General features: G+C 32.5%; 2 protein-coding genes across 2 annotated transcripts in view; both read right to left on the bottom strand.

Moving 5' to 3' along the window:
- The window catches only part of Nlg2 (Neuroligin 2), a 38,404-nt gene extending 33,501 nt beyond the window's left edge, over positions 1–4,903 (bottom strand). Inside the window, exon 1 of the mRNA XM_075293710.1 lies at positions 3,288–4,903. Coding sequence (XP_075149825.1) covers positions 3,288–4,714 — 1,427 coding nt within the window. The 5' untranslated portion in view covers positions 4,715–4,903. The remainder of the gene's footprint in view (positions 1–3,287) is intronic.
- A 7-nt stretch (positions 4,904–4,910) lies between these two features.
- Positions 4,911–19,125, bottom strand: part of LOC142224510 (uncharacterized) — a 103,976-nt gene continuing 89,761 nt past the window's right edge. Inside the window, exons 2-3 of the mRNA XM_075294289.1 lie at positions 5,001–7,380; positions 4,911–4,938 (exon numbers count right to left, since the gene is read on the bottom strand). Coding sequence (XP_075150404.1) covers positions 4,911–4,938; positions 5,001–6,967 — 1,995 coding nt within the window. The 5' untranslated portion in view covers positions 6,968–7,380. The remainder of the gene's footprint in view (positions 4,939–5,000; positions 7,381–19,125) is intronic.

Here is a 19,125-nt window from a genome sequence, read left to right on the forward strand (position 1 = left end):
ACACTTAAGTCAGTGGGCCTAAAATTCCCACACTGATATCTTTGGGTCCACAGTTCCCATACGGAGACCTTAGGGCCTACTGCTCCCATACAGTTTTTACATTGACACCTTCAGTACCCATACAAAGACCTTAGGTTAGGTTAACTGTTACTCCAAACATTGCGGCTAAAATTCGCACAATGGGACGTTCGAGTTCACAAGTCACACACTAACGCCGTTGGGTCTAAATTTCCCACATTATAGTCCTGCAATCACAACGGAGGGAAGAAGTGATCCCGAACCTGAGTCTAATTGCTAACAAATAAAAGATGTAGATTCAGATATACGAGAAAAAGTTATTGATTTAGAATAGTTAGAATGGAAAAGGATGTTTATAGCACTGTTGTCCAACTGAGACTTTTGTGCCGATGCTGAGTCCCATACTGAGTCATTTCACATTTCCTACACTGATATCATAGGGACAACAGTTGCCACACTTAGGCCTTGGTCCTACAGCTCACATACAGTGGTTACATTGGCTTCAGTTGCCATTCTGAAACCATAGGTTGGGTTATCTGCCTACACTACCCAAACACTAAAGCCTTAAGACCACTGTTCTAACACTGAAGCCGTTGGAACTAAAATTTCCACAATAGACCCTACCGTTCCACAATTCCCATGCTGAAACCTTTGGGTCCGCTGTTCCCATACTAAGATCTTTGATCCAACAGTTCCCACGATGAGGTCTTCGGCCCTACACCTTACATACAGTTTTTATAATTCCTTCCGATGAAACCATAGGTTGGGTTACCAGCCGACACTACCCAAATACTGAAACTTTAAGACCACAGTTCCTACACTGAAGTAGTTGGGCCTGAAATTCCCACAATGGGTGCTCCTGTTCCACAATTCCCACTCTTCGGCACTACACTGAGATCTTTGGGCCACACTGATGTCTACAGCCCTACAGGTCACATATTGAAACCATAGGTTGTTTTACCAGTCGACACTGTGCAAACACTGAAACCTTAAGACAAAGGTTTCAACGCTGAAGCCGTTGGGCCAGAAATTCCCACAATGGGACCTTTGGGCCCACAACTGAGACCCTCGGGCCCACTGTTCGCATACCGAGATCTTTGGCTCAACAGTTTCTACACTAAACTAGAAGTGCCCATATGTAATAGGTACTTTTAGTTAATGTGGTATCACAATGGACTGAATAGTCTAAGTGAGCCTGAATCTTAATCGGGCTGCCACTTTAACCTAACCTAACCTTAACCTAACCTACACTGAGGTCTTCGGCCCTATAGCTCACATACAGTTTCCCTCACTGAGACCTTTGGAGCAACAGTTCACATACTGATGCCTTCTGGCCTGCATAGCGCCTTTCACTCCAAACTTTTAGACCTTTAAAACTAAAGTTCCCAAACTGAGGCAGTTGGACCTAAAATTCACGCCATGAGACATTTAGGTCATTGAGCTTCAAATTCCCACACTGTGACTTTTGGCTCCACAGTTCCCATACGGAACCTTCGGTCCTACAGCTCCCATACAGTTTTTATACTGATAGGTTAGCTTATCAGGCGACCTCAAAACCCTGAGACTGAGGCTCTACATTTTCCACCTTACCTTAGATTAGGTTATGTTACCTGGCGACCTCCTAACACTAAGATCATCAAGGGCACAGTTCTAACTAAGGTAGTTAGGCCTAAAGTTCCCTTCGATTCCAAAAACTCCCACACTGAGCCCATGGGGTCCAGTGTGGGATTTTTTTAAGTGGCGACTCCTAACACTAAGACCATCAAGGGCACAGTTCTGACTAAGTTAGTTAGGCCTAAAGTTCCCTTCGTTTCCAAAAACTCCCACACTGAGCCCATGGGGTCCAGTGTGGGATTTTTTTTATGTGGCTACCTCCTAACACTAAGGCCATCAAGGGCACAGTTCTGACACTAAGGCAGTTAGGCCTAAAATTCCCTTCGATTCCAAAATTCCCACACTGGGGTCCACAGTTCACACACACTGAGGCCTCTGGGCCTATAGCTCTCATATAGTTGTTACATTGAGACCTTTAGTTCCCATAATGAGAGCATAGGAAACGTAATATAAAATTCCCACAATGGAACGTTCGGGTTCACAAGTTTCACACTAAGGCCGCTGAGCCTATAATTTCTTCATTGAGAACTTTTGGGTATGCAGCTCCCATACTGAGACCTTCGGACCTACAGCTCCCATACAGTTTTTACATTGATACCTTTAGTTCCCATACCGAGACCTTAGGTTACGTTAGATTACTCGTACCTGGCGATCTGTTCCGCCAAACTCTGAGACCCGCGAGAGCACAATTCCCACACTAAGGCAGTTGGGCATAAAATTCCCACAATGGAACGTTCGGGTTCACAAGTTTCACACTAAGGCCGCTGAGCCTATAATTTCTTCATTGAGAACTTTTGGGTATGCAGCTCCCATACTGAGACCTTCGGACCTACAGCTCCCATACAGTTTTTACATTGATACCTTTAGTTTCCATACCGAGACCTTAGGTTACGTTAGATTACTCGTACCTGGCGATCTGTTCCGCCAAACTCTGAGACCCGCGAGAGCACAATTCCCACACTAAGGCAGTTGGGCATAAAATTCCCACAATGGAACGTTCGGGTTCACAAGTTTCACACTAACGATGATGGGCCTAAAATTCCCACATTAAGACCATTGGGTCGACAGCTCCCATACAATTTTTAGACTCATATATTTGAATAGGTTATTATACGACCTTAAAACACTGAGACTGAGGGCCCGAAATTCCCACAACGGGATCTTCGTCTCCACCATTACCACACTGAGACCTTCGAGTACACAGTTCCCATATTGAGACCTTCGAGCCTAAGTTGTTCACGCTGACACTTTTGGACCAAGAGTCATTCGGCCTACAGCTCCCATATAGTTATTAAATTGAGACCTTTAGCTTACTGAGACCTTATCTTAGATTAGGTTACCTAGCGACCTATTACTCCAATCACTGATGAATGTCGGTCGTCATGAGTGTCATAAATTCGATCTCGTATTTTATGTTAACCTAACTCAAAAATTGCGCCAGTGGTTCACAAACTGTTTTCTTATCCTATCCCATGTATAGGTGAAGAACTGATTCTTGGGAGTAAAATAATTGGTCTGCATGCATCATAAGAGATAACTCGACATGTCCGAAGTGGAAAACCATTAGACGTTTCACAAAGAATGCCGTTCTATAGACATTTTTGTTTTAGTCAAATCGAGACCATAGCAATAAAAAGAAATCTAAAAATAATTACCTTAGACTTCCGACAGGTGGCGATGCATACGGTATGCCCAGATAAGCTTCCACTAATGGCGATGAACGCACAACAATGCCGCGCACCAGACCATATTTCGTTTTTATGGTGTTCGTGCTCAATTTGACGCTACCATGAAATGCCTCGGATGTATGCCACATGGATGACAATAGCAAGAAAAGCACCAGTAATAATGATGTGGTGGTCCTTAATGGAGGAGAACATGATGATGATGATGCTGATGTTGCTGCCAGTGATGGTATACCCAACAATAATGGCGAGGACGATGACAATGATGGTGATGTCGATGGCGAAGAGTTGGACGAGGAAATTTTTATGTGGAAATTTGAATGATGATAATGTAGACAATATGGGAATATTCTTCTTCTTCTTCTTTTGGCTGGCTTCAATGTTGCCGACGACAAATATGATGTTGCTGTGGACGACGATGATATAGGTGATGATGATGCCGATATTGCTGTTGTCGCTCTTCCATTATGCCTTGATGGAATGTCTGTTGTATATGTCTTAGGCACAATTGCCAAAGAGGATGCGTTTGTCGGTGGTAGTGTCTTCAAATGTTGTTCTAAATGAGCTTTCCTAGAATTTCTCACAATTCTTTGGGGTAATATTTCAGCCACTCCAGTAGAAGCAGCATCATGATATACATCCTCAGCTTCAACAACGGTCCCATTGCTATTATCAGAGCCATTATCTGCATCTATTCGTGGAAGTGTTGCGGTACTTTTGTAGTCATCTATCCAATTGTGTGTACGCTCCGTTAGGTTTGAAAAATATTTGAAATTTTCTTTTGACACTAACGGAAATCCGCATATCTGCCAAGAATATCTGGCAAACAGGATGTGATGGTACTTGTCTTCCTCCTGGTAAGAGTTGCTATCTGTTTCCAGTCGACAATGTCTTTGCCGGCGTCGCGGCTCATTTTGAGTTTGCCCATCAACGAGGTAATGTTTATTATTATTACCATAATGCCTTCTTGGAAGCTGGATAACTTCTTTTGGCAGCAGCAGCAGCAGCAGTTTTTCCTTTTGCATTACTTCGTGGGTTGCCCTATGGAGTTTTACATTCGTTTTCCTTGGAATGCCACATTGAGATGTTTGGGAGGAGAATTCTTTAGATTTTTCTTGAGGATGTGACAACAAATTTCTGGGAATTCTTGTAGGAGTTTCCAATTTACCCTTAAGCTTTGTTAAGGGAATTCGCCATAATAATTCCATTTCTTTTTCGTCATAATGCAAATACTGGAAAAAATCCATTAACCTTAGAATTGTCAATTCTTTTGTAGAAGATGGAAATATTTCTTTAGAAATTTCAATGTAGGCTTTAAAATATTTTAATGAATATATTTTGTTAAATGGTATAGTTTTCAGTGATTTTTTGGAATTCGTAGGCTTCGTTACAATCATACTTTGGATACTCTGCGTTGCCAATTGGGGTTGCAATATGATTAAAATTGGGAGAGTTTTCTTCTGTGAGATCTGTTCCACCAAAGGTAGTATGGCTACAATGAGTTTCCTCCGACTTGGCAATTCGGAAGTTGGTAACGCTAATGAAAATTCGGGGAAATTTCCGTTTGAATTTCTAGGATTTCCATGAAAACATTCATATGGAGAACATCTCTTTATGATAGCTTTATTATCATGTATTAATACTGTCAAACAATAGCTTTTTATTGTATAGGGTGTTGCCAACCAGTTTTTATATTTTCCTAAAGTTTGGCCAGGTGATTTCCCATGGAGTAAGAGAGAACGATATACATAATTTTCCGAAACATTAACAACAGGTCCAACATTTATTCTTCGATTTGGCAATTCGATAATTGGGCATTCTGGGAAACTTTTGCTCATTCTTTTGGTTGTTGTGTATAAGTTGGCACAATAAGATATTGTAGTATATATAGCAATACAATCTTGCACTATAAACAGTGTTGCCAATATGAATTTACTTTTCTCTGCAGCTTTACATATCAAACTTCCATGATTTAATTGATTCTCCAAAAGAAATTGTAGACATTCACATCGTTTTGTCGAACTTGGCAACTCGAAAATTGACAAAGCATTAAATTCAAGCAATATATTAGAAACTTCATTGGAAATATACTGTAAATATCCATAATTAGAAGATAAATGTCTCCATGTTATGCTATCTTGTGGTAGTGTAGTAAGATATAGTGTTGCCAAATTTTTATTTAAACTCCACGATATACCATTTGAAGTCAACTCGTTTGGTATCATTTTTGAAAATTTAGCTCCTTTATTAGTTGTTTGGTGGTTGGCTCCCATTAGTTGGCAATATATGATTTTTTGATTTGCCAACATTCTTGAAGAGACTTTGCAGAACTGTTTATTACCATGTTGAAAATCTCTATTTAAAGAGATAATTTGAGACTGTTTGGCATTAGTGATTTCTTTTTGTGATCTTAATTTAAGCTCTAGATAGATTATTGACCATATTGATTGGCTGATTTGGGTTTTCATAGAATTTCGCCTTGCCAACTCTATATTTGTTCTCTGAATCATTTTCAAAGGCTGGTATTTTGCTATGATTTTTGAATATTTAGCTCCTTTATTAGTTGTTTGGTGGTTGCCTACCATTATTTGGCAACATATGATTTTATGAATTGCCAACTTTCTTGAAAAGACTTCGTAGAACTGTTTACTACTATATTGAAGATCGCCATTAAAAGAGATAATTTGACACTGGTTGGCATTAGTAATTTCTTTTGGTGATCTTAATTTTAGCTCTGTATAGATTGTTGACCATCTTGATTGGCTTATTTGATGTTTCATACCATTTCGCATTGCCAACTCTATATTTGTTCTCTGAACTATTTCCGAAGGCTGGCATATTAGAGGTCCGTTATTTCGGTCCATTTCTATGTTTATTTGCATGTGATGATGATTTTTAGGAATTTCTTTTACTTTTGCGTTTTCCCCTTCTTCTTCTTGTTTTCCGGAATGGGTTATTAATTTGTTTAGTGTTATCAGTCTTATAGGGCGAATTCCTAAAATGTGTCTTAAATGTATATTAACACTTAGAGATAAATTGTGCTTGAATTCTTTGAATATATGATTGGCAATATTGTAGGCTATTTCCATGCGATGTGGTATGGCAACACTATTACAATGCCTTCTAAATGGTTTGGTAACTCTTGTAACTTCCATTTTGCTCGATTTTAAATAAAATTTCACCTTAAGTTTAGTAAAATTTTTCAATATTTTTATGATACATTTCAATGGCCAATGAGTTGCGTTATAATCAAGCGAATGATACTGATGACTATGGGGGTAGTAGTGGTGGATATATGGCCATATACTAGTACAATATTTATCATATAAATATGACATCATCGTTAATCCCATATTAAGCCATATACTTAAAAATTGTAATAAAATTATTTGAAGAAAATAAGTTCTTGGTTTTTGGTTTCTTGATTGAGTTTCATTTTGATTTTCTGGGAATTTTTCGGAAATATACTTTCGGCATTTGTTGTATTTGTCAGAATTCCCGGTAAGTTTTTGTTCTTCTTCTTCTTCCACAACAGATTTTTCCTGTTGTCGAGTTGCCATAGTATTTGATTTTTCTCTTGGTATGATGGGGCACGTAGTTCTCCTCCAGGACATTTGATGATTTTCTTGAATTCGAGAAGGGCAAACCATTTCATTTTTACCGCTGTCGTACTGTTTTTCAATCGTCTCATAGTTTTCGTTCTGAAAAACATTTTGTTGTCTTAATGTATTGATGGCAAATATTATACAATTGGTAATGCACTTTCTTTGCTGTTTGCAATATTCTTTAGAGCTGCCTGTTTTGGAAAGACCTTTCTGTTAGGGTTTCACTTGCTGCCCTTGCAGTTGTTGGATGTCCTTTCTAATGCGATTGCTTTTATTGCTAGTTGTTACAGTTGATGCCAGGAGATTTAGTAAAGTTCAGTTTTTCTTTGGCCAACAATGGATAGAGGGGATTTGGTGTTGCCAATGTCTCTTTGGCTACTCTACCTCTGTTTGTGCTATTGTAGAACCTTATGTAAGTTCTGGTCAAACACACACAGCGGGGGTTATAACTGCCGATACTGAAAAAAAAGAAAGAAAAAAAAACAAAGAAAACAGATGAGAACATTGAAACTGGAGAAACAATTGTAGTAGGTAGAAGTCATCTGAGATTTTGTAATATTTACTTTTCAATATGGCCTCTGTGTGTGAGGTGATGGCATTGTTTATTAAAATAGTTTTAGATTTCATGGAGTGCTAAGAAATGCTTGTAATATTGGAAGACAAAGTCGTAGGTGAGGCTATTTCTCTCTCTCTTTCGGGGGTAAATTATCTGAGTTATTTGCATACTCAGGACCTAGGTTGCTATATTACTGAAAACCCTACAGTTCAATCGAATGAACCTTTCCACAGCCTTTAGTATAGCTTTCTAAAAATAAATTTCGTGTTGTTGTATTACTATGTAACAAAACGAAATAAAAATAAGATTAAGGGACTTGTAAGTTATATGAAAAGATGATGTACAGTGAGAAAAGATGATTCAATTTGTAAGAGGAAATTTCCCAAATGTTTTCTCCATAAGGAGTTAGCATAAAGGGCCCAAAATTGAGTTATCTCTCCCAGCCAAATCTATACTAAAGGCTGTGGAAAGGTTCATTCGCCCGAACCGAAACATGTACAGCCCAGGCGTGTATAGATTTGTATCTGGCGTTTTCTTTTCAATGGCTCTATTAACCATGTTCCTTAATCTATATCTGTCCATATAGCTCGAAAAATAATTGTAAACTAGATATAATGCATTTGGACGTCAATTGCCTGTTTCGGTATCAGGCTAACATGAAATATAATAAGCAACGATGAGCCCGTCGTAAAACTAGGAAAAACACGACTAATGTACGCGTTAGAATTGTTGTTGTATCCTGGAAACCAGTTTCTGTAAGTTGTCACATGTTGTTGTAGTTGACTGTAGAAACAATAAGCATTGTTCGACTGTTCAACACTTAGGTGAATTCTAACAAATTAGCTTTCTAAAAATAAATTTCGTGTTGTTGCATTACTATATAACAAAACGAAATAAAAATAAGATTAAGGGACTTGTAAGTTATATGAAAAGATGATGTACAGTGGGAGAAAAGATGATTCAATTTGTAAGAGGAAAGTTCCCAAATGTTTTCTCCATAAGGAGTTAGTATAAAGGGCCCAAAATTGAGTTATCTCTCCCAGCCAGAAAGGTTCATTCGCCCGAACCGAAACATGTACAGTCCAGGCGTGTATAGATTTGTATCTGGCGTTTTCTTTTCAATGGCTCTATTAACCATGTTCCTTAATCTATATCTGTCCATAAAGGCCGGTATGCACCTCTAGCGAAAAATTTCATTCCCATAAGAAATGCATTGCTATTTATGCTAACGAAATTTTCGGTAGCGTTCAATTTCGTAAGCTAGTACGCACCTCTAATGAAAATAGCAGGGTTGTCAAAAGCATATTTTGGCAGCAAACATTTAATTTATTACAATCATTGTGTGCGTAAAAGTTTTAAAAGGTCTGTAAATAATAAACAATTTATTTGAGGAATATTTGGAACATATATAAACAATTTTTGAAAGCGATTAGCTGGTTTAAAATTTGTGTACACAGCCCTGTTTTTTTGTTGTAGACTTAAATAAATTTTTGCTACCGAAAAATTCGCTAGAGGTGCATACCGGCCTTAAAGCTCGAAAAATAATTGTATAATTAGAAATAAAATGTTGACAAAACCTTCTACAGAAATAAAATTTTGACAAAATTTTTTATACAAATAATATTTTGACAATTTTTTTTAGAAATAATATTTTTACAAAATTTCCTATAGAAATAATATTTGGAAAAAATTTTCTATAGAAATAAAATGTTTACAAAATTTTCTATTGAAATCTAATTTTGACTCAATTTGCTATGGAAATAAAATTTTGAAATAATTTTCTGAAGAAATAAAATTTTGATATAATTTTCTATAGAAATAAAATTTTGACAAAATATTCTATAGAAATAATATTTTGACAAAATTTTCTATAGAAATCTAGTTTTTACTAAATTTTCTCTAGAAATCTAATTTTGACTAAATTTTCTCTAGAAATAAAATTTTGATATAATTTCCTATAGAAATAAAATTTTGACAAAATTCTCTATAGAAATAATATTTTGACAAAATTTTCTATAGAAATAATATTTTGACAAAATTTTCTATAGAAATAATATTTTGACAAAATTTTCTATAGAAATAAAATTTTTACAAAATTTTCTATAGAAATCTAATTTGAACTAAATTTTCTATGGAAATAAAATTTTGATATAATTTTCTATACAAATAAAATTTTCTATAGAAATAATATTTTGAAAAAATTTTCTATAGAAATAAAATTTTGACAAAATTTCCTATAGAAATAAAATTTTGACAAAATTTTCTATAGAAATAAAATTTGAACAAAATTTTCTATACAAATAAAAGTTGGACAAAATTTTCTATAGAAATAAAATTTTGACAAAATTTTCTATAGAAATGAAATTTTGATAAAACTTCATATACAAATGAAATTTTGATAAATTTATCTAAAGAAATAAAATTTTGACAAAATTTCTTTAGAAATAATATTTTGACAAAATTTTCTATAGAAATAATATTTTTACAAAATTTTCTATAGAAATAAAATTTTTACAAAATTTTCTATAGAAATCTAATTTTGACTAAATTTTCTGTAGAAATAAAATTTTGAAATAATTTTCTGAAGAAATAAAATTTTGATATAATTTTCTATACAAATAAAATTTTGACAAAATTTTCTATAGAAATAATATTATGAAAAAATTTTCTATAGAAATAAAATGTTGACAAAATTTTCTATAGAAATAAAATTATGACAAAATTTCCTATAGAAATAACATTTTGACGAAATTTCCTATAGAAATAAAATTTTGACAAAATTTCCTATAGGAATAAAATTTTGACAAAATTTCCTATAGAAATAAAATTTTGACAAAATTTCCTATAGAAATAAAATTTTGAAAAAACTTCCTATAGAAATAAAATTTTGACAAAATTATCGATAGAAATAAAATTTCGTTTTGTTTTGTTATTGTTGGTTTATTCTTCAATCATTATTATTTTGTTTTTGATTTCAGCTTAAAACCGTGCATTGACTAAACTATAAGTGTAGCTTAACCAACAAAGGAAAAGAAATAAAATTTAGATAAAATTTTCTATAGAGCTAAAATTTTGATTATAGAAATAAAATGTTAATGAAATCTTTTATAGAAATAAAATTTTGATAATATCTTCTATAGAAAAAAAATGTTGACAAAATTTTCTATAGAAATGAAAATTTGACAAAATTTTCAATGGAAATAAAATTTTCTATAGAAACAAAATTTTTCTATAGAAATGAAAATTTGACAAAATTTTCTATCGAAATGAAAATTTGACAAAATTTTCAATGGAAATAAAATTTTGATAAAATTTTCTATAGAAACAAAATTTGTTTTTTTTTTCTTTGTTTTATTGTTGATTTGTTCTTCAATCATATTTGTTGTTTTGATTTCAGCTTAAAACCATTGCGCTGACTAAACTACAGGAGTGGCTTAACCAACAGAGGAAATGTATATTTGTTAAATTTATTTGGGCAAAGCCCTATAGACTGCAAGATGGGAGCCACAGTGGTGCAATGGTTAGCATGCCCGCCTTGCATACACAAGGTCGTGGGTTCGATTCCTGCTTCGACCGAACACCAAAAAGTTTTTCAGCGGTGGATTATCCCACCTCAGTAATGCTGGTGACATTTCTGAGTGTTTCAAAGCTTCTCTAAGTGGTTTCACTGAAATGTGGAACGCCGTTCGGACTCGGCTATAAAAAGGAGGTCCCTTCTCATTGAGCTTAACATGGAATCGGGCAGCACTAAGTGTGGTATCACAATGGACTGAATAGTTTAAGTGAGCTGCCACCTAACCTTACCTAACTTAAGATGGTTGGATGGACAGCTGTTTCGGAATTACCGCATTCCTCATCAGCATCCTCTACTTGCAGCAAAACTATCAACCAATTATCAGGATAAATTCGGGTAATTCACTAAACCCACTGTAAATTACACTCGAACCTCCCGAAAAAAGGTTATCGATAGTCGGCTTTGGCTAAAATAAATTTTGAGCAAAGCCGAAAAATTAAAAATTAATAAAATTTTTATAGAAAAAAAAATTTTACAAAACTTTGTATAGAAACTTCAAAATGTCAAAATTTTATATGTAAAAAAATTTGTGTCAAAATTTTATATAGAAAAAAATTTTGTTAAAAATTTATAAAGAAATGAAATTTTGACGAAATCACTGAGATTACGGCCAGTAGCTGAAACAAAGAGGTTATGCATTTCAGTTCAATTACTCAGATTTCGACCTGCAATATAATCATTGAAGTTTCGAGCAACAGTTCATTCACTGCATCACTGTAACATCGGTGAGTAGTTAAATTGCAAAAGTTTTGAATTTTAGTTCAATTACGGAGGTTTTGATTTCCAGTTCAATCACTGAGATTTCGGCCTGTTTAACTATTTCCAAAAATTTTCACTGAACATCTGGGCGTGCAGATAAATCATTGAGACTTTGGTCTGCATTTCAGTCACTAAAAATTTCGGCCTGCAATTCAAGAAAAATTATCTACGCTACTGCATTCGAACCTATTCCATTATGGGCACTCTTTGTGAATTGAATACATTCGTCTTATTTTCTGGATAGTCATCATGTGTGCTTGTTTGTTTGTTTGCTTGCTGGTGTGCTGTTTGTTTGGTCAAGTTAAAGGCCAAACGATCCAATAGAGTCAAAGGTCATTATAAATAGAATTGGGCAAATAAAGAAGAAATTGAATATACGTTCTCATATGTACGAAAATGTACAATGACAAGGCTTTTTCTCTTTTTTCGATTCATGATTTCGGAAAACATTTCAAATTATTGCTTATCCATTTGATTGCACTAAGGACCAATAGATGTTGAGCATATCTTAGAAAACACAAATTGGCATTTGTATTTTGGATTTTTTGTACGTAGTTATGTTAGGAGCATTATCGATGTAATTGTCCTGACTTATCGAAATGTTGAACGAAATACAAAAATACATTGAAAATGCCAAATTACCATTTGAGGGAGTATATTGTGATTTGAACAATGAGGCAAACTGATCTATATACATATATTGCAAATCCTAATACAATCATATATGTTTTGCTTAGTTTTTGTTATAATTTCAATTTGTATGGAGAATATTCAATAAAAAAAAATTTAAATAATTTAAATGACTTCAGTCCCAGTAATGTGTCTGTCTGCATTAGAAATGGTGTCAGTTAAGATTGTAGCATATACAGTGAAACCTCCCAAACTGGGATACTCTGAAAATCGGACACCCCTCAAAAGTTAAGGACTTTCGTAAGATGTTCACTATATATTCATATTAAAATTAAGCTCTCATATTCATATTAAAATTAAGCTCTCATATTCATATTAAAATTAAGCTCTCACCTCTCAAATTTGGACAACATTTTGACAACCGTGAGTGTCTACTTCTGGGAGATTTCATTGTACATACTTGGCTAGTTAGATGCGAAGTTAGCTTTTTATTATACTCATCAATCATTGAGTTTAATGGTCGATAATAACATCAAATTTTAGAATCAGTTCAGATCTATTCGAAAAGGCTACTTTTGGCACGACTTATGGCCTTGAAACGGTCGAAAAAGCCACCACACGATGTGCGAAATATATACTGCAGTCTTTAAGCCCATTATCATTTAATTGCCTTCTTTAGATTATCAACACTTTGGTATTTTTTAATGCAAATCTTACTCTCCAAAATACTCTGGCGTAAAAATCCAATATATTGAGATCATGGTTGCCACTCCAGCCTAAATTAATCTATTATAATTTGGAGAAAATTGTACCAAAAATAAAAAAAGTATCTTATAAATTTTGTCATTTCTATAGAACATTTTTGGCAACATTTTATTTCTATAGAAAATTTTGTCAAAATTTTATCAAAATTTTATCAAAAGTTTATTTCTGTAGAAAATTTTGTCAAAATTTTATTTCTAAAGAAAATTTTCTTAAAATTTTATTTCCATACAAAATTTTGTCAAGATTTTATTTCTATAGAAAATTTTGTTAAATTTTATTTCTAGAAAATTTTGTCAAAATTCTATTTTTATAGAAAATTTATTCAAAAATTTAATTCTATAGAAAATTTTGTCAACATTTTATTTCTATAGAAAACTTTATCAAAATTTAATTTCTATAGAAAATTTTCTTATTTCCATACAAAATTTTGTCAAGATTTTATTTCTATAGACAATTTTGTTTAAATTTTATTTTTAGAAAATTTTGTCTAAATTCTTTTTTTATAGATTTTTTTTTTTCAAAAATATAATTCTATAGAAAATTTTTTCAACTTTTTATTCCTATAGAACATTTTGTCAAACTTTTATTCCTATAGAACATTTTGCGAAAATTTTATTTCAATACAAATTTTTGTCAACATTTTATTTCTCCAGAAAATTTTGTCAATATTTTATTTCTAAAGAAACTTTTTGGCAAAATTTTATTTCTATAGAAAATTTTTCGCAAAATTTTATTTCTATAGAAAATTCTGTGAAAATTGTATTTCTCTAGAAAATTTTGTCAAAATTTCGTATAGATATAAAATTAAAAAATAAAAAAAACTACAATTTGGAGAAAACGGAGGGATAACGGCATAATTGGTGGTGAAGTATCCCCTATTCGCACAGATAATGTTAGTAGTGTTGATGACCTGAATGATGGATTTGTAAGTAACCAGTTAAATGTCGTGGGGGATTTTGGATCGTTTTTAACATCTTCACTTGGTGAAGCGGGATTTTCATTCAACTGTGTTACTATTGACGATGTCATCTGTGCTTTTTCGTCCGTTAAGTCTAATGCTTCTGGAAACGATGGATTTCCACTCAAATTCTACAAAATAGTAATACCACATATCGCCGACCACTTCCTTCATTTGGTCAATACCATTATCATGACTTCTAAGTTCCATCGTGAGTGGAAAACGGCAAGAGTGTGTCCGATTAAGAAAAAGTCAAGTCCGAATTGTCATGAGTATAGGCCGATAGCGCTAATGCCTGTTTTATCTAACGTATTCGAATATATTTTGAAAAAGCAACTTAATGATTATCTTGAATTTAATAAGTTACTTTCTGATTGTCAATGTGGCTTCAGAAGTCATAGAAGCACAACAATGTTACTGCTTGGCCTAACTGATGCTATAAGGGGGAGTTTCACGCATGATAAAGTATGCGTTTTACTTTCATTAGACTTAGAAAAGGCCTTCGATCGCGTAGATCATTTCATATTGGTAAAAAAGCTTCACCAATACTTCGGCTTCGGCTTTAGTGCCTGCAAACTTATTGCTTCATACCTTACAGGTAGAAAGCAATATGTGCAGATCAATGGAGAAAGATCAAATATTTTGTCGGTAAGGAGTGGAGTCCCACAAGGCTCAATTCTTGGGCCTATGCTTTTCATACTTTTTCTTAATGATTTATTTGCGAATCTTGATATGTTTGGCTCCACTTTTTCGTACGCCGATGATGTTCAGTTGCTTTTTCGGGGGGATGTTAATAATTTAGATGTCTTACAAGCTAAGATTGATTTTGTAACTAATAGTTTATACAGTTGGATGTGTCTCAATAATCTTTCCGTCAATGGTTCTAAGACAAAAGCATTAATTTTTTCATCTCATCCTGATATTGGACTAACTCTTTCTTATAATGGGTGTGATATTGAAGTCGTCCACCATTTAAAATGTTTGGGGGTTACCATTGACGATAGACTTTCATTTGATCTACATATAGACAATGTTATTAGTCAAACGAATTTGACTCTACGCCAATTGTACAACTCTGATTTGATGCTGCCTTTTTCATTCAAAAAGAGACTTGTACATGCTTTGGCAATGCCCAATATTCTATACGGCATTGAGGTTTTTTGTGGCACAAATGCTGGTAACATAAGGAAAGTTAAACTAGCAATTCATAGAATAGTCCGTTATCTACATTCATTGCGTCGATATGACCACATATCTCCTCATGTCCAGGATTTCCTGGGGTGTCCATTTTCGAGTTTTATTGACTTCAGATCACTTGTTCTTTTCCACAAAATTTTCAGTGCTCAGTCACCTCGATTTCTCGTGGACTTATTTTCATTTGGCCGATCGCGGCGAAATCAGATTGTGCCAGAGGTCATATGGACAAGTCATTTCAGGCTAGAATCGCCAGATCTTATAACTGTCTCCCTGCTAATTTAAAGGACTTCTCGATTTCTGATTCGACATATCGTAAAAGATTACTCGATCATCTTGGATCACCTGCATGAAGCTTATCCAAACTCGAGTTAGTAGTGCTGCTTTGTTGTGCTTATTTGGGTAAATAATATTTTCTTATTTTGTCTTTTTTCAATCATAATGGGAACTAAAAATGTTTTGTCATATTTAATTTTTTTTATATTTTTTTTATCATATTATTAATTATAACTGTCATATTTCATTTTTTGTCATATTATTAATTAATCTATTTTATACCTTATATATGTAATTATACTTTTTATATACTCGCATATATTTTCACATTGTCACAACTTCAATTATACTTTAGTCACGGTTAGTAGTCCATTGTAATTTACATAAATTGGCCGCTATGTGGCTTCAAATTACATAATGAAAATAAAATAAAAATAAATAAAATAAAATAAAATTTTACCAAAAATAAAAAAGTATCTTATAAATTTTGTCAAAACTTTATTTTTATAGAAATTTTTGTCAACATTTTATCAAAATTTTATGTCTGTAGAAAATTCTGTCAAAATTTTATTTAAAAAAAAATCTTAAAATTTTATTTCTATAGAAATTTTTTGGCAAAATTTTATTTCTATAGAAAATTGTGTTAAAATTTTATTTCTAGAAAATGTTGACAAAATTCTATTTTTATAGAAGATTTATTCAAAAATTTAATTGATACAATTTTCTGTAGAAATAAAATGTTGACAAAATTTTCTGTCAACATTTTATTTCTATAGAAAATTTTATCAAAATTTTATTTCTGTAGAAAATTTTACTTCTATAGACAATTTTCTTAAAATTTTATTTCCATACAAAATTTTGTCAGGATTTTATTTCTATAGAAAATTTTGTCAAAATTTTATTTCTATAGAAAATTTTGTTCAAATTTTATTTCTATAGAATTCATTGGCTAAATTGTATTTCTATAGAAAATTTTGTTAAAATTTTATTTCTTTAGAAAATTTTGTCAAAATTTTATTTCTATAGAATATTTTGTCCAAATGTTATTTCTATAGAAAATGTTGTCAACATTTTATTTCTCTAGAAAAATTTGATCAAGATTTTATTTCTATAGAAACTTTCGTCAAGGTTTTATTACTAAAGAAAATTTTGTCAAAATTTTATTGCTATACCCAACAAAACTGGCCGCTAACAACCATGCCAAAATTGGTCCATATCGGTCTATAGTTATATATAGCCGATCCCCAAAATTAATCTACCAAAATGTTATTTCTATAGAAAATGTTGTCAAAATTTTTTTACTATTGAAAATTTTGTCAAAATTTTTTTACTATAGAAAATTTTGTCAAAATTTTTTTACTATAGAAAATTTTGTCAAAAGTTTTTTACTATAGAAAATTTTGTCAAAATTTTGTTTCTATAGAAAATTGTGTAAAATAGTAATAAAACACTTTGATTTAAAATTTAAAATTATCATAAAATACATTTAACACTTTTCCTTTTTCACCCATTTGCCATAATATTTGCAATTGCATTTGCCATCAAGTCGAAACTAAGCTCGTTCACATTGTTCTCAGCATGCTGGTGAAAAGTTATTTCAATTTTCTTTTCTTTATAAAAATATTTGTTTCGCAAATATTTTCTCTCTTGTGGTTTTTGCATACGTTGTATTTGAGCGTGTAGTTGACTTCTATATAAATGAATGTTCATTTCGTGTATATATAAATAATAATATATATGTATGTATATACATACATATCATTTGTGTGTATATTATCTGTGTAAATGTTAGTTTGTATCATTGTGAATATTTGTTTATCGATTTTGTATTTATTTAGAATTATATTTGGCAACAATAATATACAATGTATATTAGAGTGTAACGAATTTGGAAAAACTGTGTTAATTTAATTTTAATTATTTTTAGTTCTAATTTTAATTATGTTTAAATTTTTATATATTATTTGTAGACCCTAAACTACATAGTGACGATCTAGCACTTGGTGTCCGTCCGTCTGTCCATGTATTTTCTTCTTCGCAGGATTCCGATCGCAATTATTAAACAATTTTGATAAATTTTGAAGGCAAATTAATTTGGAGAAAAAAGAATCAAATTTAGAAAAAGAAAATATGCAATTTTCAAATTGCAACAACAACAACTGAGGGAATTTTACTTTCATTTTTGTTACAATTTTATGTTATGGATATATCATTTCGATACATCACTTCTTCTCGAGTGACCCATATACAGGACAATACATGGGGCCAATTTTCTTCATTAACTTTATCATTCCGTTTGTAACACATCGAAATATTGCTCTAAGACTCCATAAAGTATATATATACTGGGTCGTGGTGAAATTCTGTGTCGAACTAAGCTGTCCGTCCGTTCGTCCGTCCGTCCGTCTGTTGAAATCACGCTAACTTCCGAATGAAACAAGCTATCGACTTGAAGCTTGGCACAAGTAGTTATTATTGATGTAGGTCGGATGGTACTGAAAATGGGCCATATTGGATCACTTTTACGTATAGCCCCCATATAAACCGACGCTCAGAGTTTGCTTGCGGAGCCTCTTGGAGGAGCTAAATTCATCCGATCCGGCTGAAATTTCGTATATGGTGCTAGTATATGGTCTCTCACAACCATACAAAAATTGGTCCAAATCGGTCCCTAACCCGATCCGGTTGAAATTTGGTACGTGGTGTTAGTCCACCCCGGTCTTAATTATATATAACCCCCTTTTAAACTGATCCCCAGATTTGACTTCCGGAGCTATTGGAGGAGCAAAATTCATCCGACCCGGTTTAAATTTGGTACGTGGTGAAATTTGGTATATTGCGCTAGTTTATGGCCGCTAACAACCATGCTAAAATTGGTCCATATCGGTCTATAGTTATATATAGCCGATCCCCAAAAAATATTTTCTACCAAAATGTTATTTCTATAGAAAATTTTGTCAAAATTTTTTTACCATAGAAAATTATGTCAAAATTTTTTACTATAGAAAATTTTGTCAAAATTTTATTTCTATAGAAAATTTTGTCAAAATTTTATTCCTATAGAAAAATTTGTCAAAATTTTTTTACTATAGAAAATTTTGTCAAAATTTTTTTACTATAGAAAATTTTGTCAAAATTTTATTTCTGTAGAAAATTTTGTCAAAATTTTATTTCTATAAAAAATTTTGTCAAAATTTTATTCCTATAGAAAAATTTGTCAAAATTTTATTTCTATAGAAAATTTTGTCAAAATTTTTTCACTATAGAAAATTTTGTCAAAATTTTATTACTAAAGATTTTTTGTCAAAATTTTATTACAATACCCAACAAAACTGGCCGCTAACAACCATGCCAAAATTGGTCCATATCGGTATATAGTTATATATAGCCGATCCCCAAAAATAATCTACCAAAATGTTATTTCTATAGAAAATTTTGACAAAATTTTATTTCTACAGAAAATTTTGTCAAAATTTTATTCCTATAGAAAA

This window comes from Haematobia irritans, chromosome 2 (genome assembly GCF_050003625.1).
Source record: "Haematobia irritans isolate KBUSLIRL chromosome 2, ASM5000362v1, whole genome shotgun sequence".
In the NCBI taxonomy this organism is placed as follows: domain Eukaryota; kingdom Metazoa; phylum Arthropoda; class Insecta; order Diptera; family Muscidae; genus Haematobia; species Haematobia irritans.